Source organism: Cervus canadensis, chromosome 3, assembly GCF_019320065.1.
Source record: "Cervus canadensis isolate Bull #8, Minnesota chromosome 3, ASM1932006v1, whole genome shotgun sequence".
Classification (NCBI taxonomy): domain Eukaryota; kingdom Metazoa; phylum Chordata; class Mammalia; order Artiodactyla; family Cervidae; genus Cervus; species Cervus canadensis.
This window is the reverse complement of record NC_057388.1, coordinates 112,042,258-112,068,307: the sequence shown is the minus strand read 5'-3', so window position 1 is coordinate 112,068,307 and position 26,050 is coordinate 112,042,258. Positions and strand designations below refer to the sequence as shown.

Below are 26,050 nucleotides of genomic sequence, written 5' to 3'. Positions count from 1 at the left end.
ATTACTGGACTGCCAGAGAATTCCCTACGTGTTTTTCTACAGTTACAGTCGGATGGACCAATACTGGAAAACTCAGACCCAGGCTGGTTCATCTTGTGCCTGGTGGGAAGTTGATTCATCTCCCCCTTACCCTCTGCCATCACCTGATATTCCCAGACTGGATCTCGGAGAACCAGGAGTGGTGCCCAGATCCTGGACCGTAAGATAATCTTGTTCATCTGTGGTTCTTCATTTTCAGCAGCATCTAGCTTAACCTTGTTGTCTCCAGACTTCCTCTCTCAGGAAGCCACTCGCTGCTTTTAGCGGTGCTAAGGGGCTACCAGCGGGTCTGTGGCACCGCGGGTCTCAGGTTGACTGGCAGCCTGCTATGGAAAGGTCTTGGCACTGAAAGCCTGCGGAGGCCTGGCCATGACTCACCTTGCATCTTCATCACCTACAACTTCACACATCCTGGCTCTGTCCAGGCCAGCGTCCTGCCTTTCAGCCCCAGTTCCTGCCTCCCCCGCGCGTCCCATCCACATCCCCCATCACCTCTGCCTCCTTCCCTGCCCCATTCAGGTTATCCCTCTATGCCCCGACTCCTCCAGGTCCAGACGGACATATAAGCTCTTAGCAGCAGATGCTTCTCAATGGGAATCTGGTAGGAAAGAGTTTTACTCTTCATAATTTTTTTTAAAACCAATTTTTACTGCATGCATTCATTTTTTTAATTAAAATACTTTTTAATTAACACATCAGCGGAAGGAAAATAAAAATCCACCCCAAAGCAGGACTACCCTGCTTCCGTAGGTGGACTGCCGGGTCCACACCGAGGATCCTCGCTGCCTGGGGGAGGTTCACACTGACTGTCACCCGCTTTGGTCGGCTCAGACGAGGACTCCCCCGGGGCCGGTGCTGGAGGTTGGGTTGACTTGTGGCGTAACCGAGGGGGCACTCGGTACAGTGGGGTCCGCCGAACTAGGACCCAAGAAACTAAACCCAGACTCGGCTCTCTCTTATCATCCATCACTAAACCTCTTTGGGAATCAGCTCCTTGAAGGTGAAATAAAGGGACAGACTCGAGCTGTAGGCGCAGATGTTTCAAATCATGTCTCCCATCCAAATACTAACCAGGCCTGACCCTGCTTAGCTTCCGAGATGAGACAATATTGGGCGCGTTCAGGGTGGTATGGCCATGGACCAAACTCATGTCTCAATAGGGGTTTCTCCCCCCTCCTTCACACACTCAGCAGCCAAAAAGCAAAATATGACCCTGTTGGTCTCACTTCCCATGATTTAGGTTATGAAAATGGTGATTTTCTCCATGTGCTTTTGAAAAACGGAATACTGCTGCCTCCCAACCAGAACCACAGACTAGAGGGTTCCCCTCCTGCTCCAACAAAACTCCACTGAGCTTGTCTATATTTAACTTCTCATTTTCTTAAGATGTGCCTCCTTCCGAAAGCAGAATAGAAGAAGAAGAAAAAAAAAATCCCAGTTAACTGGATTCCAGTTCATTGAGGGTTTACTATAGGAAGCCACGCTGGAGAACCCTCCAGCCTTGTGAACATGCAGTCTGCGATCTGGACACCTTTTATTTAATTTCGGGAACTCCCTTTGCATGGCAAAAGGGTCTGAGGAAAGCAGAGCGGCAGAGATGAGGGCAGGGGCAGAGGCAGAGCACTCACGAACTGTGGCCCCCCCAGGCTGTGAGAGAAGTGGGACCCAGGGCAGGAGCAGAAGTCATTCTTGACACAAACAAGGGGCCTGGGGCACGCCACCCCACCCCAGTGCCTGGCCATGCAAGACGCAGAAATGGAGACTGTGGCCCATCAGGACCACGGAGGAGATGCACCGACCTAGTGGGGAGTCCCCTGGGGGCCACCCCCCGACCCCCCGCAGGCGCCTGCAGGGTCTGGAGCCCAGGAGGGTCTGTGTCCGAGTCCACGGGGCATGGCCGGATAACAGATAGCACCAGTTGGGAGGCTCAGGGCAGGAGAGCGACAGAGGCTCTCAGAGGCTAGCACCTACCTGCCCGGGCCCTCCTAGGATGAGACTCACTTCCTGCCTGGCTGCCCTGGCAGCAGGAGCCTCGCCCTCACCCCGTGGCCCCAGGAGAGGAGGAAATTGTCAGGACGAGGTCTGAGCCGGGGCACCAGCTGCCTCCGGAGGGCCAGGGGCACCACACTGAGGGGCTGAAGGTGGGAGGGGCAGGCTGGGGGTCCGGGGGGTGGGGGGGAACCTCCCTCCCGCCCATTGGTGCCCCAGCACCGAGAACCTTCCAGAAGCACACTCCCGGGGCATTTTGTAGTCAACCCATTCCCCGCCCCGTGACCCCACGAGTGGGCCCCCTGTTGCTTCTGATTTATGTGTGGTGGGTCAGGGGCAGAGAGACCAGGCCACAGCGGTCTCTCCAGTTCCAGAGGTAGGCAGCGCGTGTGTGGGGGGGTGGACACTCCGCTGGGGGCCCGGCCCTGGTCCCCCGCCCGCCCCTCTAAACCATCTCAGCTGTGTCTCCCCTTCCTCAGCTATCCAGTCGGGAAACTCCGACCCCCACCTACCTCAGAGGGACAGGCTAAGGGTGAAAGTCGATAACGGATAGAAAAACGTGTTTAAAAAAAAAAAAGTATAAAGCGCTATTCAAACGCGAGGCAGTGTTGTCATCACGGAGATCCACCCCTTAGCACGTCCCTCCTCTTTCACCTGGACACCTCGGCTTCCTGTTTTAGGGTCGCTTTAACCCTTAGGACCCTATTTCTTGATCTCGGCAGGGGGCCGAGACCCCCAGGGTGGCTTTCCCTGACCACGATCTGAGACCCCAGAGCCCCAGAGGCCGAATGGGCAGGCTAGGTGCCCGAGGGGTGGTGGGGGTGTGTGCTGGCCTCCTCGCTGTCCTGCCAGGACCTTCCCTGCGGGAGGAAGCCCCTCGGTCCACCCCGTGAGAAGAGCTGGGCTGCCCCTTCAGCCGGACAGGTCTAGGGGACCCCTGCCCCGCCCTCCCCACCCTCAGGGGACCCCCGCCCGCCCCTCCCACCCTCAGGGGGACCCCCCCCCCCCCCCCCCCCCGTCTGGAGTGCAATTCCTGTTCCCGATTTCCAGCAGGTGGCGGTTCGAGGGAGGGAAGGCGCCCGGAGAACCGAGGGCGGGATCGTGTTGGGGGGGAGCGGGGGGAGCCTCAGGACGCGCCCCCCAAGCTCCCCCCGCCATCCCCGCCGCCTCCCAGCCCCGGCCCTGTTCACGCCGCCGCCGCCGCCGCCGGGCCCTAGTCTCGCTCGGGCGGCGGCTGCAGGGGCCGCGGGGCGCCCAGACCAGGGCCGCCGCCGGGGCCGCCGCCGCCGGCGCTGTGCACGCGCAGGTGGTCCTTGAGCGACTCCTTGTAGCGGAAGCTCTTGCCGCACTCGCCGCACGTGTAGGGCCGCTCGCCCGTGTGGATGCGCTGGTGCTTGAGCAGGTTCTGCTTGCGGATGAAGCTCTTGCCGCACAGCGCGCACTGGAAGGGCCGCTCGCCTGTGTGCAGCCGCTGGTGGTTCTGCAGGTGCTCCTTGCGGCTGTAGGTCTTGTCGCACTCGGAGCACTTGTAGGGCCGCTCGCCGCGGTGCGTCATCTGGTGGCGGATGAGGCCCGAGTGGCAGTTGAAGCTCTTCTCGCACTCCGCGCACTCGTACGGCCGCTCCTTGGTGTGGCTGCGGTGGTGGATGATCAGGCTTTTGCGCACGCCGAAGCTCTTGCCGCACTCCGGGCACGCGTAGGGCTTGCTGCGCGCCCCGCCGCCGCCGCCGCCGCCGCCGCCGCCGCCGTGCAGGAGGAGGCTCCGCCGGAGGCCGCCCGGCGAGCAGCAGCTGCCGCAGCCCCCGCCTGGACCCCCGCCCGCCGCTCCCGCGCCCCCGCCGCCCGCGCTCCCGCCGCCCTCGCCGCCCGCGCCGCGCTCCCCGGGCAGCGCCGGGAAGCCGTCGTCCAGCAGCGCGCCCCCGCCGCGGCTCGGGGGGCCGCCCGCGTCCTCCGGGGGCGCCGGCAGCGGGGGCAGGCTCGGCGGGGCGGGCTGCGGCGGCGGCGGCGGCGGGGCCGGGTTCTTCACCATCAGCAGGCTGTCACCTGGGGGGAGAGACACGAAGAAGCGACATGCTGACCCGGCTCGTCCGGGGCGCGGGGGACCCACAACCGTCCCTGCGGGGGGTCGGGGGTCGGGGGCGGGTCCTTGACTAGGTCCTCTGCGGCCTCGTGCGAGCCACAGGCTGGCGGGCCCCCAGCTTCCCCCGAGGATGAGGGGATTAAACACGGCTGCCTGACCCTCGCACCAGCACAGAGCCGTTCCCGAAGAGGGTAGGTGTCGGGAGCGGGGGACGGGGTGGGGGCAAACGCACGCATCTAGGTCAGGAAACACCCCCAGATGCTGGGAAGAGCGGCGCTTTGCGAAAGCTCCCTTGAAAGGCAGAATTGCCCGGAAATAGACTTAACTGTATTGATGTTCGATGCTAATTTATCTGAAGAGAATCTCTTGACAAGAGGTAAAGAAATTGCCAGAACCTATCCCAGGTGATGGAGAAGGAAATGGCAACCCACTCCAGTACTCTTGCCTGGCAAATTCCATGGACGGAGGAGCCTGGTAGGCTACAGCCCATGGGGTCGCAAAGAGTCGGACACGACTGAGCGACTTCCCCTCCCTACCTTTCCCATCCCAGGTGAACCCACCACACAGGTGGCTCAGGCAGTAAAGAATTTGCCTGCAATTCAGGAGACCCAGGTTCGATCCCTTGATTGGGAAGATCCCCTGGAGAAGGAAATGGCAACCCACTCCAGTCTTCTTGCCTGGAGAATCCCATGGACAAAGGAGCCTGAGGGACTACAGTCCATGGGGTGCGTGGGACTAAGCCACTGAACCACCACCACCATCCCAGGTGAAAAGCCTGTCTAAAGGCCTAGGGGAGTGGAATGCAGGGATCTGGGGGCATACCCCCACCCAGCCCCATGTGTGGCTGCATCTCCACTAAGCACGCAGCCTTTGGCCTCCTACAGCAGCGGGGTCAACTGGGTTGGTGCGAGTCCCATCTGGCCTCAGACCCCATCTGCAGGGAGCAGATGTCATGATGCTCTGCACCCCCTCCTGCGGAAGCAGCTGCTCAGCCAGCCTCCCCAGGAAGCGCCAGTCTTGCTCCTGCAATGATGTCCCTTGCTTGCATCCCTGCCTCTCCCCAGTCCATGCTCCCGCACTGCCATGGGGTCAGAGGGACACAAAGTCCAGAGCATTGATCAGAGCAGCAACCTCAGGCCCAGAACTCCGACCCCCGAGGAACCACTGGGTTTGATGACCGTGTTCAGGAGCCTTCTCCTTCCTTCACCCTCCATCATCACCTCCTGGATCCCTCGTTCACAGTCCCTTCTTCCTGCAGGAGCCCCCAAACCGTGACATGTGTTTCTTACCAGCTGCTCCTAAACAGACTGGGCTGAGACGCAACCCCCCCCCCCCCATCTCAGCCAACACTGACAGTAGTAGGTCTGGCTGTGGCCTCTGTCATCGCTGATTGTGGGCCTTGCTTCTCCCTCTCCACTATCTGCTCCTCTCATTCCTTCGTAGGTGTTACTCCCAAGAGGACCCCCAAGGAAACCTCCATCTCGGGGGACTGTTTCCCGGGAAACCCAACCCCAAACGGTCCCAATCCTCCTCGGATCGTGCGTCACACTCGGTGTGAGCACCAGTTTTTTGGTGCTCTACCTTCCTGACCCAGCTTAGCTCCTGGGTCCCTCTGCCCCGTCCTCTGTTGGGTTTGCCCGGGGGACCCCAGCACTCAAGCAGCTGAAGACTGCGGGAGAAGATCACACGTCTCAGACCCTGGCCTCCTACCCTGCAACTCTCTGTCCCATCTTCCCATTTTCCATGGAGATTATGTCACACCTTCTCCTCCAGCGTCTAACATGAGGACTTGCTAACTGTGGAAATCACCGGCCAGTAACTGATTCAGATACAAGCACCTGACCTTGTTCTGGCCGATGAGATGTGTTTGCTGGGATGGCTTCCTCACTCCCTGGAGAGAGTGTAGGAAAAAAAAAAGATGGTCTTTCCTTCCCCTCTGGGTCTGGAGGTGATGCTTGGAACAGCTGTAGCCATCTTGCTCCATCCACACCAAGGGTGGATGAGCAAGGAGTTGGAAAGAACCTGGAGCCTTGATAATACAGCTGAATCCGTGAACTAACCGAGACTGAAACCAGACTACCTCTTCGTTACGTACGAGAATAAATCTCTTTATTCTTTGAGTGTGGGTGGGTGGGTTTCTTTCTGTCCTGGGCTACTGCAATTCTCTTTTTTAGTTTTATTTTTTTGTCTATGTTATTTAAAGTAGTTTGAATGAGGGATCAAAAGCAGTCAGTGTCCTTCCGGACACAGTGGTACAGCTTCACCCAACTTAACCCTCCCTTGACTTCGTGGGCTCCCCCTATCCAGCTACCAGCTCATCTCAATTCTCTGTTCTTTTTTTTTTTAAGAGTTAGCTATACTTGCTTTCACTACTTCTTCACCTCCATTCTCTTTCAGACTTTCATAATCGGGCACGTGTCCCGATTATGCCACCTCAACTTGTCAGCGTTCAGCTCAGCTCGTTTCCAGTCCACTCTCCTTTCCCCCACTGTTAAGAAGACTCTTGAGAGTTCCTTGGACAGCAAGAAGATCAAACTAGTCAATCCTAATGGAAATAAACCCTGAATATTCATTGGAAGGACTGATGCTGAAGCTGAAGCGCCAATACTTTGGCCACCTGATGTGAATAGCCAACTCATTGGAAAAGATCCTGATACTGGGAAAGACTGAAGGCAGGAAGAGAAGGGGGTGACATGATGAGATGGCTGGATGGCATCATCCACTCAATGGACATGAGTTTGAGCAAACTCTGGGAGATAGCAAAGGATGGGGAAGCCTGGTGTGCTGCAGTCCATGGGGTCGCAAAGAGCTGGACGTGACTTAGCAACTGAACAATAGCAACATATCCCCTCTAAGAAGATATGTCAAAATCTGGATCCCCCCATTGGTTCAGAGTGTGACCTTCTTTGGAAATAGGCTCTTTCCAGGGGGAATTAGTTAAGATGAGGTCATACTGGAGGAGGGCAAGCCCCTAATCCAGTGTGACTCCTGCCCTTAGAAGACACAGATACACAGATGGTGTGAAGACAGAAGATTAGCGTGATACATCCACACACCAAAAGACAGCAAAGATCACCAACACACACAGAAGCTAGGAAGAGGCAAGGCGGGGTCTCCCACAGCTTTCAGGGGGAGCAGGGCTGTGCCAACCCTCTGACTTCAGACTTCAGGCCTCCAGAACTATCAGAATAAATGCCTGCTGCTTCAAGCCACACTGTCTGGTATTTTGTTAAGATAACCCTAGGAAACTAACACCCCTGCATCCTCGAAAGGAAAGGGGACAGTGCTTTGATACAGACCTTTCAAAGGCCGCCACGACAGAGCATCACCCTGTAAGGGGGCAGGCTGGGTGAGCAGCCATCCCTCTGGACCAAATACCCAGGGGCCCGGCTGGGTGCCCCACTCACCGGGGCCAGAGTCTAACCCGAGCTCCCCGTCCATGGAGTCGCGTGGGCCCCACGGGTACGGCTGCTCCTCCTGCTTTATCCATGATAAGATGTCGTGGGCGGAGATCAGAGACTCTGTTCGGGGAGAGAAGGCAGACTTAGAGCCTGTTCATTTCGCCAAGTATCCCATCAAAGTCTCAAACACCACCACATGCAGAGGCCACTGCTCTGCCCAGAGGGCGTGTGCCAGTCTGGGTATCCTGTGCCCCCACCCTCCGTGAGGCCTCCCTGAATGGACCTCACTGGTGCTGTTGCACCTGGGCTCGGCCAGGCAGGAGGCCCGTCTTTCAGGAGGCCCATGTGGGGACAGAGCCAGGATGGGGATCCTGGGAGCCCCAAGGGCCATCTGTGGGGCCAGGCCAGAGGGAACCCGGCCTCTGACGGCCCACAGGACAGAGGGAGGAGGGGGAGGCCTTCATGATCAGCGATGGCAGAGGCAGTGGACAAAGGTCATTAATGAGAACTGCAGCAGAACGTCCACCTCTCTTATCAGGAGGCGCTGCTTTCTCCTTTGTCCTGGAGCCCTTCAGCTCCCCACCCCAAACTGTGTGAAGCTATAGAGCTGACAAACTACACGGAACCCCAGACTCTACATTGGCTTTTCTGCCTGGTGTCCCCAGGGGTCACAACCACCAAATGAGATGATGCTGGCCTCCTCCAGCTCTGCAAGCATACATGAACATACGCAGATATGCACACACACACACACGCGCGTGTGTGCACACACAAGCACATATACACACATGTGCACACATGTGTGTGCACGCACACACACACATACACGCACGTGCAGCCTGGGTGGGCAGAGCTTCCCTTCTGCTCTTTTATGCTTCCCTTTGCGCCTGGACTACCGCCAGAAGTTTTCTGGAAGACAGCTAGCTAGTATTCGCTCAAGGAAAATTCCAGAAAATGTAGATTACTTTCTTTCTGTCACAGAAATATGTGCAACCTTTAAAAGGCTTTTCAGGGACTTCCCTGGCCGTCCAGTGGTTAAGACTCCATGCTTCCACTGGGGTGCAGGTTTGATCCCCGGGCAGGGAACTAAGATCTCATATGCTGTGTGGCATGGCCAAAAAAGTATAAAATAAATAAATAAAAGGCTTTTTGATTATACTTCAGAAATCAGCTAAGTCATTTCAGCATCAGTTCACTGACAGGACAAATTATTGATGTAAGGATTCCTTTAGAGAAATCCTCCCCGCTTTTCTAGTAGTTACACGCCAAAATGCGTACAAAGTCGTCCTCTGGGGGACACACGGTGGTTCATTCCCTGAGTCTCTCACTGGCCTTTGACCAAAGTGACTCAGTCAGGTTGATTTTCCGGCAGATACGAATGTCACCCCCCACGTGCGCCGGCGGCCCGCTCACCTGAGTTGGGGTCCGTTGGGATGTCCCTCTCCGCCAAATCCTGCTGGTCCCACACGCACGGGGGCTCCTCCTGTTTGATCCGGGACAGGAGGTCCTGGGCGGACGCCGGCGAGTCTGCTTGAGGGGACAGAGTGGTAAAGGGGTCAGGGGACACGGGCCCACCCGCCAGGTGCTGCCTTACGTCTCTCAATAGGTTCTTTTCCCTAAACATCAGCGGGAATTATTTGAGGTCATTAAAGCCTTAGGTCGACTTGGCCCCCACTGCTGGCGCTTTTGCTGAGAATAAGTGGAAACTCCAGGGGAGTGATGACGTCACACGGATGTCGCTGAGAGCGCTTGTCTGTCCTTCAGGAATGGAACCCCTCTCCACGGAGCTTCACACCCAAAGCCTGAGCACCGCCATGAGGGAGGTCTTCCTCCTACAGGGACCAGTCAGGGAAATGACACTTCCAGAAAGCCTTTGGGAGATGGTGAAGGTCAGGGAGGCCTGGTGTGCTGCAGTCCATGGGGTCGCAAAGAGTCGGACACAACTGAGCGACTGAACAACAAGAAAGTCTTTTATCTTCACCATCTTAGCGGGAATTTTCTAAGATGTAACCTACCTGTTCTTTCCTCTGCAGAGTCCATTAAATCGCATTTACTTTTTATTGCCTTCTTATCTCAAGAAGGTCTTATCTCTTAAGACCCCACTGGAGATAGTAACATGGCTCTATTGGCTTTCGAGCAACGAGCTGGCTGAACTGGAAAGCTGTTTTCCTCTGCTGGGGGGCTGTTACCACTCACCTATGAGTGTGAGGCTTTGACTAAGGGAATGAGGCTTGTAAGTTAAGAGCTTATCTTAACTTATCACATACTATCATCTTAACTTGTAGTCACAGGGCGTTACTGTATCTTGTGATGGGTAATTTTACGTGTCTGCTTATGTAGGCCACAGTACCCAGAGAGTGGGCCAAACGTTACTCTGGATGCTTTTATGTTGTTTGTGTTGTTTTGAGGAGTTTAACACTTAACCCGTAGACTTGGAGTAAGGTGGATTACCTTCCACTTTGTGGGTGGGGCTCTCCCACCAGCTGACGGCCAAATAGGAAAAGACTAACTCCCCGAGGAAAAGTGAATCCTGCTGGCAGACTGCCCCCGGTCTCCAGCTGGCAGAAGCCAACTCCTTCAATTCAATCACTCTCTCTCTACACGTATGTGTGCACGCACACACCCTACTCTTCTTTGGAGAACTCTGACTAAGCCACATCTCGAACAGAGCGCTCACGTACACATGTTGGATGGATGCTGTCAAAGAGGAAGTACCCAGACTGCCCATCAGGACGGCGCCTGGGGCAGCGGGGTGGCTGGCACAGAGGCAACAGCTGTGTTTGTTTAAAACAAATCAGTTCTTCCCACTTGGAAGCAGGTCTTAGGGACCCACAGATTCCCCACCCACCAAACCTCTAAAATGCCTCACTCTCGGTACTTCTACAGATACTGTTTTTCGAGGGGAGAAAGGAATAATTAAAAACTTGATGTTACAAAGAAGAGAAAAGAGAACTGCTAAGGCCAGAGGTGCTGCCCCTCGTCCCTGTCACACACCAAGTCTGTGCCTCATGGGAAACCCTGTCTTTCCTATCCATCAATCGTGGACCCACATGCCTCTGTCTTCAGCTCAGGCCTCTGGCGGGGCACACCCGTCAGAGAACGCTGGGCGCCTGCAGACCACGCAGGCCCTTCCCTCCGCCGCTCCGCCCAGGTGGCCGGGCATCTCACTCACCGGTTATGGACTCCGTGGGGATGGCTCTCTCCTCCAGGCCCCGCTGAGCCCGAGTGCACAGGGCCTCCTCCCGCTTCACCTGAGAGGATGCATCTGGTGCTGGCCCCAGGGGCTCTGCTCCTGGGGACAGAGGGTCACACGGTCGGTGCCGTATTCAGGAATGATCGTCAGCTCGGGGTCAGGGGCACAGCCGACAGCGCTCGCCAGGGAAGAGAGCACAGGGGCCTTGGGTTCCTATGGGCACCGAGGAACCCTGAGGAGCAGAAGGGCCTGGGAGCAGAGAGGTGATCAACCTCCAGGACAAGGGGTGGGCCATGCCGCACAGCAAGGTAAGAGAAGGAAGCCAGCGAGCGTGCAGACAGCCCGTGCTGGGTGGGTGCCATCAGGACAGGCCACAGGTCTCCTCCGTGTGGGAGACATGCGGCTTCATTCTGCACCCCAGTCAGAAAAGTGGACCAGACACACACACACACACACACCTGCACCAACAGACACAGACAGACACACACACGGACACACACACACATACACAGACAGACACACAGGCACACCAACAGACACAGACACACACACACTCCAACATACGCAGACACACACATATTCAGACACACACACAGACACATACAGACACACACACACAGACTCACCAACAGACACACAGACATATATACATACACACACACACTCACAGATACATACACACACACAGGCACACACCCACACCAACACACACACATATACAGACACAGAGAGACATACTCACAGACACACACACAGACACATTCAGACAGACACACAGAGACACATACAGACACACACAGAGACTGACAGACACACAGACACACACACACAACTAGCAGGAAGTTAGACTGGGCAAAGGGAAGCAGCCCAGCCCCATTCCTGGATGGCTAACGCACAGCATCCTATGCATAAGGGACAATAACGCATCTTCCATGTAGACCCCAAGACGTGACCACAGGGCATCTTCCTCTTACGAGGCTCTCTGGTGTGACATGTAACACCAGCTCCGGCAGGAGACAGCTCAGCCAGGAGGAAAGAGACTAGATGAGGAGACGTAACGCACCAGCTTTCAGGTCTGCCCTCCGCCCAGCCGATGAGTCACGTGGCCTCTCTGGCTCTCAGTCGGCTCTGCCCCCCCCTTAAATGGACACCGTGGTCTCTGTTCTATGTGGCACAGGCATGGATGACAACTCAGTGAAACAGCTGAGGTTACACTGCTTTCATGGGAAAGCTCATCACAGCTGCTGACCTCACACGTGTGTGGTGCTTAAGCTGGGGAAGGGGCCACTTAGACAAAACCTCCAGAAGAGGCAGGTCCACAGCGACCAGTGACTGGGGGCTATGGAGGACGGCGGTCACTGCTCCCGGGTGTGGGGTTCCCTATGAGAAAGTGTTCTGGAATTAGATAGGCTAATCACAGGCTGATGGCTGCACCAGCCTGTGAACCACTGAATCCTACACTCCAAACGTGAGTTTATGGCAATGTGAATTACATGTCAATTAGGAGAGCAAACTGGGAGGTAGGGCGCTGCCTTCGAGCAACATTCTGGGGAGGTTTCGGTGAATACGCCCTCCACTTGTGAGACAGGAAGGGCAGAGGGCCCCGACAGGAAGGCTGCTGTGATGAGGCAGAGAAGACGGTTGAAGGCCCGGATTTCACCTGGTCCGACACGGTCAGGAGAGCCGCGTCCCCGAGAACCCGCACACTTCCTGTCACCAGGTGTGATGTTCTCAGGGAACTGGAGCCTCAGAACGTAAGATCCCCTTGGGTGAGGGGACAGCCTTGGAGGTTAAATCTGCCTGTGAGAACAGGCTGAGAATGCTGAAGATGACAGCCAGGCACAAGGCAACCGGCCACGTGCACCACGCACATCACGCACACCACGCACCATACGCACACCATGCACCCATGCACATTACGCACCCACGCACATTACGCACATCACGCAGCCACGCACACCACGCACCGACGCACACCACACCCCCCACACAGCCAGGCACACTACGCAGCGACGCAGGCTATGCACCCACGCACACCACGCACCCACGCAGAGCCCTCTCCGCCCACCTGCCTGGGCCGGGGCGCTCCCCATCAGAGCTCCAGTCAGACCTGGGAGGCCGCCCTTTCCGGCCCTCTCCAGTTTGTCTGGGCATCTCAAGCAACATGCCTCTAACCCAAAAGACGAACCTCCATGGTGGGCTTTCTGGCCCCGAAACTTCTTGTACGTGACCGCCAAATCTCAAAGGCGGCAGAACCGGCCCCACGAACAACTAAGAGAAGCCCCCCGCCCCAGAACTCAGGCTGGGCTGGGGGCTTCTCTCCCGCCCCGCCCCGACCTGGGGCTCTCTGCAGCTGCCATCACCTGTGTCTGGATCCATGAGGATCTCTCTCTCTTCTGGGTCACGCTGCTCCCACACGCAGGGCTCTTCCCGGGGCTCAGCCTGAGATGGGGCTTCCGGCTTGGACACGGGTCCCTCCGAGTCTGGAGTGAAGTGGAAGGCAAGGACGGGCTGAGTGGAAGTTGACCAAAGGGCCCCCATCAAGGGCTATGGGGAGCCCGCCCCTCCGCTACCCTGGCGCCCCTCTTGGGGGTGGCCCGTTATGTCAGGTCATCTCTCAGGACAGTGTAAGTCAATGGATGCTCCAGTTCCTGGTGGAGAACTAGCTGGGTTCCGGAACCCAGAAATAGCAGCAGAGATACCGGTGGCTTCTCCAGGGCGGCTGGGAGGTAGCACCTAGGGATGCTGTTGGGCTGTATTCCAGAATGGTAGCAGCCAAGTGTTCAGTTCTGTAGTAACAGGCCCTGTTCCTGGGTCTTTACTTTCCATCCTCTTATCAATTGCTCTAACTTCCTAACAGAGAAGCACATCGTCTCTTGAATTTCCATGAAGTATAAACATGAAACACCTTGCCTGGGGGTGCACCCTGGGTTGAGAAGCATGTCACCCCCCCCCCCCAACTCCAGAGATGCTCGTCTTGGGGAGGGAAAGCACGCTTACCCAGGGACATCAGGGTTTTGTAGTTCTCCTTAACCAGGTTGTTGTAAAGCTCCTTCTGCCATTCGTCCAGGTTCTTCCACTCGTCCTCGGAGAAGTAAACAGCGATGTCCACAAAAGTCACTGGAACCTGGGCCAACAAGAGTGTTAGTCTGGTGCTTCCTGCCTGCTGCTCCTCCCCAGCTCCTGGGAGGGGCACGGGCCGGTCCACCCCAGACTCTGGCCCTGGTCTCCGTGGCCCCCAACCTCCCCATCCCACTTGGCCCATCTCAGTGGAGTCAGTCCACTCTGATTCTCCTGAGCTTCCAATAACAGGATGATCACCACTGCCTTTTAAAAATCAGGCATTTCATGGAAATCTACTCAAAGTTATATGACAGCCTGGATGGGAGGGGAGTTTGGGAGAGAATGGATGCATGCATATGTATGGCTGAGTCCCTTCGCCGTTCACCTGGAACTGTTACAACATTGTCAATCGGCTATACTCCAATACAAAATAAAAAGTTTAAAGTTTGAAAAAAAAAATAATAAAAAAATTAAAATGAGGCATTTAACCACATCCTTTGTAAATTCATTTTAAGGTCAACTGGGTACCCAAAGGTCAAGCTTTTGGTGTTCAGGGTGACAGACATAGGGTAGGTGCTTAGTGTCTCAGGGAATCAATTACAATAAAACCCTGTTGAGAAGCTATATTTCTGTCACCTCTAGGTACACAGCTACATTTTTGTCACTAAAACTTGCTGGTGCTAAGGCTCTGGCATCTTGATCTGTTTTGGGCACCACTATGTCCCAAGTATCTAGAAGCTCGTAGTTCGGAGTCAGTAAGCATTTGCTGGATGTGTTGAATGGTCTTCGCCCACACTAGGAAGGTCCCACTGTAGCCTGAATCATCAGTTGTCTAATGTCAGTCACAAGGTTCAAGGGCATCTCGTCTGCCCCATAAAGCTGTCATCTCGGATGGGCGAGGCCTCCTATCTGTGCCCATTTCGGTCACTCACCAGCATGGCCTCATCTGCACAGAATCGTTCAGGATGGTTTCAGTTCCATGACTTTAGGATCTGAGCTTGCCTGCACTGACCACACAACCTCACTTCCTACCACTTTCTGTTCCTGCTGGGCCAGCGTTTCCCCCCTCACCCTGAAACCCAAGCCCTCAGTGCTCCCCGAGCCCTAACTCTTGGCACCATCCGTCTTGGTACCTGACATGGGGCACCTTGGTGTGAATTAGAAAATGCTGCCCTCTTGGGGTCAGGCCCGCGGGCGCACTGTTTGGTGCGTGGGCAAGTGCCCGTACATGGAGAAGTGCTAGCCCCAGGATCGGGTGCTCATCCCCCAGGGGTGTCTGGGCAGGTGCCATGTGCACACCTGGATGCCACCTACTGCCTGATGGCTCACTCCCAGCTGTGGAAACAGAACTAGAACTTCTAATCCCCCGTTCCTTCCACAGACTTGGGCGAACCCCCAACCTAGGAAAACCAAGGCAGACCGCCATCTTCACTTAAATTCCCTGCCAGAGATAAAGGTCACGAAATTCTGCAGGTGACAATTGCGATGCACTCTGACCTCTTGGCTGAGGCTCCAGGCTGCTTCGGAAGCCCCTTGACCATCTTGTTCCCATCTCACTGTGTTCCCCTGGAGGCTTCTTTCAAACTCTTCGCTCTCCCCAGCCATCCCCAGTCTCCCCTTGATGGCAGCTTGCTGGCAGCAAGCTCCTGGCTCGGCCCGTCTCCCAGGCGAGCCGACTCCCCGCTCCTCCTCCTGCTTGTGACACTCAGTCCACGCCAGCTTCTTCCTCTGGCATCTTCCGTCTCTCCGCATCCTGCTCTCACTTCAGGGCCTCCAGCCCTCCACTGGGCCACCTTTAGTGAGGCTACGCGCCTTCTTCTCCTGAAACATTCCAGGGACCTCCCTGTCCAGGGGTGAAGATTCCCCCACTTCTACTGCAGGGAGAACGGGTTCCATCCCTGGTCAGGGAACTATGAATAAGATCCCACATGCCGCTTGGCATGGCTAAAAAAAAAAAAAAAAATCTCAAGATGCACGCTGTGTTTTCTTCACAATCCACACATCCCTAACCCCCTGAAATCTGCCCATGAGCCCCCACTGTCTGAAACCACCTCCTGGGAGGTCATCAGCGTCCCGCCATTAACCCTCGACCCCTCAGTCCTCACAGAGAGATCAGAGCGCCTTCCTGAAATCTCCTCCTGCTTGGTTCCCAGAATCATGGAGCCCGGCTCTCATCTTCCTTACAGCTCCTCCTTCTTCCCTCTGAGACCAAGGTCCGGCCCTCACTCTTCCCTGTTTCCTCGCTTTCCCCTTGGCAATTTCTTTTTTTTTTCCTCTTGTTTTTTTACAAGTTCTGTGGGTACCTCTTTGTAAATGACACTCTTCAACTTTCCCTTCAGAGTTCACATTTCAACGGCCTTCTAACTGGCTTCATTTATTCATCTTTTAAGTACCTCACACTAAATGTGTTCAAAACCAAGTCAGTGGAATTCTCTGGAGATACAGTGGATAAGCATCCATCCACCAATGCGGGAGACGTGGGTTCGATCCCAGGTCCGGGAAGAGTCCACGTGCCTCGGAGCAACTAAGCTTGTGCGCCACAACTACTGGGGCCCGCGTGCCTAGAGACCAGGCTCCACGGCAAGAGGAGCCTGCGCACCGCAGTGAAGAGTAGCCCCCGCTCGCCGCAACCAGGCAAAGTCTGTGTGCAACAGCAAAGACCCAGTGCAGCCAAAAAAAAAAAATCTACTACCTTTTCCAACACACCAACTCCTCTGCCTCCCTTCACCAGTCAAAACTCTAGGACCATAGTCTCCCAGGTGGAAACAGACATCACTTTGCAAAAACTTCACTGTGCTAGGATGTGGCAGAAGTCTGAAACATGGTCCAAGACTACAGGCAGCCTACAGTTCAGCCAGACAGAAAAGACTATCCATGAATTATCCAAGAATAATTACCCAATTAATAGAACCCACGAGGCACAGAGGAGCTGAGAGACAACAGCCTTCCTTGGATCTGACAAAGAAAATGCGTCTAACAAGGCCAAGAGTCTACAAGGAATTAAAACTATGGCCCGCAGTATTAGTTAACCATCTCAAGGTGCCTTATGTTTGGGAATGTTCTAAAATATATCCACAAATTCTTTGACAGTCCCTTCAAAAAATAGAGCTTAATTCTCCCATTGAGTATGGGCAAGATTGAATGACTTGCTTCTAATGAATAAAAAAAGAAGTGATGGTGTACAACTTCTGCTGTTTTGTTGTTCAGTCACTAAGTCAAGTCCAACTTTTTGCAGCCCCATGGACTGCAGCACACCAGACTCCTCTGTCCTTCACTATCTCCTGGAGTTTGCTCAAATTCATGTCCATTGAGTTGGTGATGATATCTAACCATATCATCCTTTGCCGCCCTCTTCTCCTCCTGCCCTCAATCTTTCCCAGCTTCAGCATCTATTCCAATGAGTCAGCTCTTCAGATCAGGTGGCCAAAGTATTAGAGCTTCAGCATCAGTTCTTTCAGTGAATATTCAGAATTGATTTCCTTTAGGATTGAGTGGTTTGATTTTCTTGGAGTCCAAGGGACTCTTAAGAGTCTTCTCCAACACCGGAATTCAAAAGCATCAATTGTTCAGTGCTCAGCCTTCTTTACGGTCCAGTTCTCACATCCGTACATGACTACTGGAAAACTCATAGCTTTGACTCTACGGACCTTTGTTGGCAAAGTGATGTCTCTGCTTTTTAACACACTATTGAGGGTTGTCACAGCTTTCCTTCCAAGTAGTAAGCGTTTTAGTGGAGGTGATGGAATTCCAGTTGAGCTATTTAAAATCCTAAAAGATGATGCTGTTAGTGAGCTGCACTCAGTATGTCAACAAATTTGTAAAACAACTTCTGAGGTTGGGTCATAAAAGTTGCTACAGCTTCCATCCTGGTCTCTCTTTCTAGATCATTCACTCTGGGGGAAGACAGCTGCCATGTCGTGAGGACACTCAAGCAGCCTTACGGGGCAGGTTCAAGCAGTGAGGAGCTAGCTGAGGCTTCCTGCCAGGAAGGAAGGAGCAACTGGAAGCCAATCCTCCAGCCTCAGTTGAGCCTTCCAATGACTGTAGCCCCGGTCAACAGCTTGACTATAACTTCATGAGACTCTGAGACAGAACCACTCAGGTAAGTTGCTCCTGAATTCCTCACCCATGGAAACTGTAAGATGATTTAAAAATATTTTTTTAGGCTGCTAACTGTTGGGGTATTTGTTACACAGCAATGGATAACTAATACAATGAGGTACACAGTGTTGTCACAGCAGTCCTCGCAGCTCCACGAATCAAGCGCATTATCATCTTCGTGTTATAGGTGAGAACACTGAAGCTCAGAGGGACCTGCTGGGAATTCACTTACTGAATGACTTATTTAAAGATCACTTCTTTCCTAAGAGGAACTGAGGAGGCCTGGAGACAACAGAAAACATACTTGACCTGTGGTAGGAAAACTGATACATGGCGAAGCCAAGATTCAAACCCAAGCTTTCTGCTTCTGGACCCCACAAGTAAGCCGTGTTCTGTGATGCACAAATCAAACCCCAACATGTGGTTCAGCACACAGAATGCACAGCGGGGCCAGGACTCGGCACCGGGTCAAAGTGCAGAGCACGGTACATACGCCAAACTCTACACTGACCAGCCCCGCGGGCCGCAGCGGCAGAGGGCGGCGTAGGGAGGAACCACTGTCAGGACTCAGCTCTGCGAGACCTCGATGGATCACCGTCCAGCACCTCCTCTGGCAAAGCCACTGGCTTGATTGCCAGAACCAAAGATAAAAAAGGGCCAGTCCCTTATGTGGAAGCGTGAGCCATCTAGCCGCAGTCACTCTGCACATGTTTTGCTACAAGCAGGTCCTGTCGCAGGCACCAGGATGCTACAATGAACCACTCAGAGGAAAGCCAACAAAGAGACACAGAGAAAGTAAGTATTTCAGATAGCTGAATGCTTAATTGCTTGGAGGAAATGAGAGCAGGGACCAAGGAAAGAGTGAGCTGGGCTGGGTGGCCGTGAAGGGGACGCTGATCCAGTGACAGTTAGCAGACCCCTGATGGGAGCGACCTGGAGGGGGGGCTTCAGTGAAGGAAAGTCCCTGCCAGTGGGACCCTGTGGTGTGCTGGCAGCAAGGAGTGGGCAAGAGGGGGAGAAGGGAGATAAGGTCAGTGGGGTGGGTTAGAGGGAGGGGACCACTGACAAAATGGAGGTTTTTCAACTGAATAACCTGGGGAGCCATTTGGGGGCTTTGAGCAGAGGTGATATGACTGATTTATATTTTTCAAAAGGATCAGTCTGGCTGCTCTGTTGAGAATAGATGGTCTCGGGTAGGGGCAAAGGATGGAGACAAGGGGACCAGCGAGGAGGCCACGGCAGGAATCAGACAGGAGGCACCGGTGGTTACAATTAGATGAAGGTGGGAACAGTGGAGGCGGCAGGGGGTGGGAGGGGGGCTGTGTGTATATTTTGAAGAAAAATCAGATAGTATTTACTAACATAATGGAGATCGGGTGTCAGAATGAGAGGAGGCAAGGATGACCCTGAGGCTTGTGGCCTGAGCAGCTAGAAGGATGAGGATGACTTTGACGAGAACAGAGTTCAGGCAGAAATCAGAAGTTCAGTTTAAGTAAGTAAGTGAAAGTCGCTCAGTCGTGTCCTACTCTTTGCGACCCCATGAACTATACAGTCCATAGAATTCTCTAGAATCCTGGAGTGGGTAGCCAGAATCCTGGAGTGGGTAGCCTTTCCCTTTCCCAGGGGATCTTCCTAACTCAGGGATCGAGCCCAGGTCTCCCTCATTGCAGGCGGATTCTTTACCAGCTGAGCTACGAGGGAAGCCCAAGAACACTGGAGAGGGTAGCCTATCCCTTTTCCAGGGGATCTTCCCGACCCAGGAATCGAACCGGGGTCTCCAGCATTGCAGGAGGATTCTTTACCAACTGAGCTATCAGGGAAGCCCCAGTTTGGTTTGAGTTAAATCTAAGATATTTACTGACAGCCGGATGGAGATGCTGAATTAGCAGGTAGGAATGTGAATCTGGCATTCGAGAAGGAAGTCTAGGCAGGATACAGAGAGCGAGAGTGGGAGGAAAAGACTGCACTTGGGAGTTGACAGCACACAGACTGCATCTACAGCGCTGAGCCTGGATGAAATCACGAGGGAGGGAGGAGAGACAGCAGGCAGGTCAGGAGGAGCCCAGGGCCGCTCTGAACATAAGAAAAGGAGAAGCAGCAGCAAAGAAGACTGAGAAGCAGCAGCTAGTGATGTAGGGAAAGAACCAAGGGTGGGAGGGGGATCCAGAAGCCAACAGGTGTTTCTAGGAAGGGGTGGTCTCCTGCATGAAACGCTGCTGAGAGGGCAGGAAGACACAGACTGGGATTTTAATACTGTGGTTCTAATGACCCTTGGCTCTACGATCATGGACATATTAGAGCTCTGGCAAGATCAACAGGATGACAAGGTGGTGGCAAGAGCCTCAGCCACATGAGTTCAGGGAGAATAATCCAATCCCCAGTTTACTGGAAGACTGAGAAGAGAGGAACACAATAAAAGACCAGGGAGGATGCAGCAACAGAATCCAGACAGTGAGGAAGGCCACAGGTCAGATGGCCTAGTACTACAAAGGAATACGAGAGAGAAGAGGCACTTACAGGGGGAAAAGACTTAGAGACATAGCAATCACAGTGTGTAGACTTATTTAAGTTCTCATTTGGGCAGCTCAGTTGGTAAAAAATTGGCCTGCAATGCAGGAGACCCAGGTTCGATCCCTGGATCAGGAAGATCCCCTGGAAAAGGAAATGGCAACCCACTCCAGTATTCTGCCTGGAAAATCCCATGGACAGAGGAGCCTGGCGGGCTACAGTCCATGGGGTTGCAAGAGTTGGACATGACTTAGCCACTTAGACTACAGAAAAAAATATTTTTGGAAGAAAATCGGAACACTGACTGGACATTTGAGTAGGTTGAGGTCTTTATTGTGGTAACCACAATATTGAGATTATTACTTTAAAAAGAGAGTCCTTAACTTTTAGAGCTACACATTGAAATATTTACAATTAAAGCGACTGCTGGGGACTTCCTTGGCAGTCCAGGGGTTAGGACTCTGCCTTCCAATGCAGGGAGCTCGGGTTCGATCCCTGGTTGGGGAAATAAGGTCCCACATGCCTCACGATGGGCTTCCCTTGGGAAAGAAACCTCCTGCAACGCGGGAGACCTGGGTTTGATCCCTGGTTGGGAAGATCCCCTGGAGAAGGGATAGGCTACCCACTCCAGTATTCTTGGGCTTCCCTTGTGGCTCCGCTGGTAAGAATCCGCCTGCAATATAGGAGACCTGATACCTGGGTTGGGAAGATCCCCTGGAGAAGGGAACAGCTACCTGCTCCAGTATTCTGGCCTGGAGAATTCCATGGACTGTATAGTCCATGGGGTCACACTGAGTCAGATACAACTGACACTTTCACATCAGACACTTTCACACCTCACGATATGACCAAAAAATACACAATTGCTGTCTGAGATGTCTTTCAAGATAAAATGGGAGGGGGACATGGGTAGGGAGTGAGATGAAAGAAGACTGTCCAAGAGCTGGTAACCACTGAAGCTGGACAATGTGTTCATGAGGGTTCATTTCACAATTCTATCTACTTTCGTATAGGTTTGAATTCTCCATAATAAAAAGGGAAAGAGAGAGAATGGAGGGAAAGAACTGGAGACAGCAAATGCAGACTGCTCTAAAGCGGAGCAGAGAGATGAAGTCGCAGTGGCAGGAGACGCCGGTCTAGGGAGCTGTCTTACTCCAGAGATGGGCGACAGTGCAGAATGTCTACAGGCTGGTGGGGACGAGCCAGTGTGGGGGGGCAGGGAGGAGGTGATGGTGCAGGGGGCGAAGCGGAGAGAGGCTGCACGGCTCCTGGAGCAGGTGAAGGGGTGGAGCCCACAGCAAGGCAGAGGACACAAGGCTGGATGTGGACGTCTCCGTAGGGGGACCCTGTCTTCTCAGTGGGCTAGAGAGCAGCCTGTTGACCGAGAGTGCCGGGTGGATGGGCCAGGGGAAGGTGGGAGGGAAAACGGAACAGGAAACGGAGCGTGAATTCTGAACGTGAGATGGGCCCGCTGGTGACGGTCATGACTCTAGCGACTCTGCTCAGAGTGGTTTCGGGTCTGTCTCCAGCAGCGTGCAGAGGGGCAGGCACAAACGACAGCCAACAACCAACGGTCTTTGAAGGTGTCAAGGCGAAAACCCAGGCGGGAAAAGCTATCGGAATTTGCAGACACCCAGACCCCTCGGGAGGGACTGGGAACAGAGAGGCCAAAAGGCTCACAGACAGAACCCATGGGTTCTGTGGGGAACGGGTGGAGGCCAGTCTCCTTGCAGGAGAACATTCCAGACGAGGTTGTTCAAATGGAGGCCGGCTTTGAGACGACACCGACGCTGGGCAACAGGGGCTCAGAGACGTTTGTGAGAAGGCCTGACGAAATGGAATCAAGGTGCTGGTCCTCACCGTTCCTCCCTGCCCCTTGGGGACCACCACTTACCTTGGGGACCTCGCCCTTGCTGCCCGGGGGCAGCCGCAGGACCCAGAAGTTCCTGTTCCTCAGCAGGTTCTCCATGTTCTCCAGCCGCCTCTGCAGCAGCCCGTACTCCTGGAGCAGGGTCCCCAGCACGGCCCACTTGCCCTCCATGTGGTTCCCAAACTCCACGGCCGTCTTCTCACAGTCGGCCAGCTTCTTCTCGGCTGTCCCCGTCCGCCCCTCCAGGTTGAGCAGCTGGCTGGCCTGGGCGTCCACCTTCCTCTCCACGGCCTGGATGGCGGCCACCACGGTCCAGAGCGAGATCTCCGCCGTGGGCAGCTGGGGCTCTCGCATCATGCGGTCGGGGAAGACGGGGGCCCGATCTGGGAAGGGCGGGAACTGGAAAGGCATCGGTCGCCGGGCATCCATGTCCCATTCCTGAGCCTGCGGGCAGAAGGGGGGAAGTGATGGTCGGCCTGAGACCCCGTGTGAGGAGCAAGGGTGGCCTGAGAGTAGGGGACAACGCGTCAAATGCTGCAGATCCCCGTTCTCCTGCCAAGCCCCTGCCTCTCTGGCTATGGCATTCATTAACGTCCACAGCGGGAGCTCAGCAGTCATCCACGCAACCTTCCCATTTCCGGCCTGCAGGAGTCGGGCTGGTCGCTAGTCTACCGCCCACCTTGACCCATGGCAGGTCAAGGCGGTGGACCCTGGCCTAAACTGTCACAGGTCACTTCTCTTTGATGAGACCAGCTGCTTTCTTCGCCGGCTAGACTTAATGGTGAACTCCGCAGAGCTTGCCCAGGGTTTGCTGCTTCAAAGCAAAAATGTTCACGTCAGTCACGCGCCCCTAATCGTCCCAGCAATCTCTAAGCAGGTTAGGGCAAGAATGATTATCTTAAAGCTCTGCTTTAAAGATGATGAAATAGAGGCCCAGAGAAGTGGCCGGTCTTTCCAGAGCACCGCTCTGCACCACCTACTGAAGCGGTTCCAGGGGCTGCAGATTGACAAAAACACAGTTCAGATAATGGGGCTGGGGACACCGGAGACACCAGGAGCCCGAGCGAGAGAACAGGCGAGCAGCCTTGTCTTCTTACACAACTGTGTATTCATATTTTCCAAAGTGGGTGTGCCCGAAAATGTCATTCCCTGAGGAGGGGGGAGGGGGAGCATCTCTAAGAGGAAGAGAAGATCCCCCCACCCCTCCTGCTTCCCCAGGGGAGGGGTACCTAATGGCCCTGGCCCTCCAGTACCCCCAGCTCTGGGTCCTCACCCGGAAAGGCGAGGTCCCCAGGATGCAAGTTAAGAGCTGATCCCTATGACCAAGAGAGGGGTGGTCACCGTGTACTGTTGACCCGGGGACTGGCCCCATACCCCACCAGCACCCAGGGCTTGCTGGACAGCAGGGCTGAAGTGGTCTCTCCTTGCCATGTAAAAGGGAAGGGTCACTTTCTATTCTCTCTGTTGCTGCTGAAGGGGCCCTCAGGATGGGCGAAGTGGAGACCTGTTACTTAGAGGTGAGCTGGGCAGGTAGGGACAGACACGCTCATGGCCCTCTCGGACTCACAGCAGCTGTGACAGCCACGGAGGAAGATCACACAGGTTCCAGGGAGTCACTCCTGACATGGGAGGAGAAGCAGCAGGGCCTGGGTAAGAGGTCCTAGTATTTCCAGCAAAGCCGTGCACTCGGGCCTGCAGAGGCGTCCTTCCAGCCTGGCCCACCGAAGGGGTCAAGGGCTGACGGATGGAAGTTCAGAACGTCACTGGGCCCAGTTTACTTTTCACAGGTGTTGGGGGAGAAAAATTTTCTTTCTACCCTTCTAGGTTCTTCCCTGGTCCCACAGTCAAATTGACATAAGACAGATCAACGTGAGAAAAACAAATTTAGTAACACGTATACCCTCTGTATTGGAGAAGGAAATGGCAACCCACTCCAGTATTCTTGCCTGGGAAATCCCATAGAGGAGCCTGGCAGGCTACAGTCCACCGGGGTCGCAAAGAGTCAGACACGACTGAGCGACTAAACAAATAAACATACCTCCTGTAAACATGGGCGAGACCCAGAAAACTGAGTGATCTGCCAAAATGACCCAAACCACTATATGAAGTAACATCTTCAGCTAAAGACAAAGGATGATGTTGGGGGGCTGGGGGAGTTAGTTATGGGGGTGACCAGGGAAAGGACAGGATGCAAGGGCACAGGTTAATGCAGATATAAGTTGCTGCCTTCTCCACTGATAAAGAGTTTTTAGCGATTGAGTCATGCCCTCTTCCTGGTACAGCAATGGAGGTTTCTCTTCTACAAAGGGAACTCCTACTTGGTTTTCAGAGCGTCTCCTGTGCCTGCAGCTCCTCTAAAATAACCATCTTAAAATAATCCTGGTGCCAAGGAGGCAGATTTTGGGGCGGCAGATTCTGCTCCCCTAAACAGGTTTGGGGATGTAAAGCTGAAACATGGTCAGACAGGACACAGAAACTCCTGGCGGATGTGTCAGAACCTGGCTGGCTGAGAACCAGGCCAGGGACAGGGCCGGGCTTGGCGGGGTCCAGCCGAGGTCAGCTCCCACCCTCTGCCCCTGGCAAAGCCATCAAGGCCTGTCTCTGCCTCACACACAGCCCTGGCGCTCTGGCTCCCCAATTCGTCTGCACCCTGAACTCCTCCTTACGGACTGGTGCCTACTCTCCACCCCAGAGACTGCGATTTCACCGGTGTGGAGGAGGCTTGGGCGTCAGGAGTCTTGAAAGGTGCTCAGGTGCTTCTAACAGTGCGGCCAAGTTTGCCCACCGCTGGCAAGAGGGCAAAAGCACCTCTCACCCGCCCCTTCCTCGGTCACAGCCGGTGCCTGGGGGAAACCGCGAATCGCTGTTACACTTGGGGAGAGATGATGGCCGTACAACATTTAAACACACCTTTCTGTCTGAGTTGGCCGCAGCGGTAAAATCTGACCAGGGACCCCGCGCGCCCACGTCCCCGGCCCGGCGCGAGGCGGCCGGCCAGCCCCTCGGCGAGCCCGGGCCGGGGTGGGGGACACGGTCACGGCGGGGATCCCGCGTTCCGGGCCCTCCCCCCGCAAATCCCCGGCCCCGCGGGGGCCTCCCCAGGGCGCCGGCTCCGGGCCCGGCCCGCACGCGGCCTCGGGGGCCCGCCGCTCCGGGGCGCGGGCGGGGGCCTGCGAGGGCGCCGGGCCCGGCCTGCCGCGCGAGCCCCCGGCGCCCCGGGCCCCGCCGGCCCCCGTGCCCCCCACCCGAGCCCCGCCCGGGGCCCGGGGCCCCCAGCCGCCCCGGCCCCGCGCCCCGCCCCCACGGCAGGCGGGCGGCCATGGCGCCGGCGGGGGTGCACCCACCTGCATGGGCGGCATTCCCTCGGCCATTTCCCCGCGCAGCGCCGGCTCCTGGTGGCAGACCTCCTCCGGGGGCAGGGCCTGCGCCCAGCTCCAGCTCCCGCTGTCCAGCCCCAGGCCCTGGATGCCCAGCTGCTGAGGCTGCGGCCGTGTTGACACAAACTGCATCCTGGGAGCGCTGTTCCCCCGCTCGGGCCGGCCAGGGAGAAGAAGAACGTTTTCCAGGCGCCTTCCCCCTCGCCGGGGCCGGACAGCTCCATCTACAGCCCGTAGGAGCAAACAGTCCCCTTCGGCGGCGCTCCCCGCCCCTCCGCCGCCCGCGCCGCCAGCCAATGGCCTCCGAGCTCCTGCCCGCCTGCGGGGACCGACGGGGGCCGCTCCGGGGCCCGGAGCCACCGCCGCCCCGAGATGGCCTTGCTGCCGCCGGTGGGCCCCTCGGTGCGGGTGGCCTTCCCCCAATTCCCC

At 55.4% G+C, this 26,050-nt stretch overlaps 1 protein-coding gene across 2 annotated transcripts; it reads right to left on the bottom strand.

Annotated features, from left to right (window-relative positions):
* Positions 1-675: 675 nt before the first annotated feature.
* Positions 676-25,882, bottom strand: ZNF282 (zinc finger protein 282). Of its 2 annotated transcripts, none has more exons than XM_043464026.1 (8): positions 25,589-25,882; positions 22,269-22,688; positions 13,703-13,829; positions 13,066-13,185; positions 10,682-10,801; positions 8,923-9,039; positions 7,516-7,629; positions 676-4,071 (listed from the first exon to the last, which is right to left on the bottom strand). In XM_043464026.1, exons 1-8 carry the CDS (start codon positions 25,751-25,753, stop codon positions 3,242-3,244), a joined length of 2,013 nt encoding a protein of 670 aa, XP_043319961.1. In that variant the 5' UTR covers positions 25,754-25,882; the 3' UTR covers positions 676-3,241. The 2 variants fall into 2 exon arrangements, with proteins under 2 accessions (XP_043319961.1, XP_043319962.1); XM_043464027.1 differs by having other exon boundaries at positions 8,923-9,036; positions 25,589-25,880.
* Between the last annotated feature and the right edge of the window lie 168 nt (positions 25,883-26,050).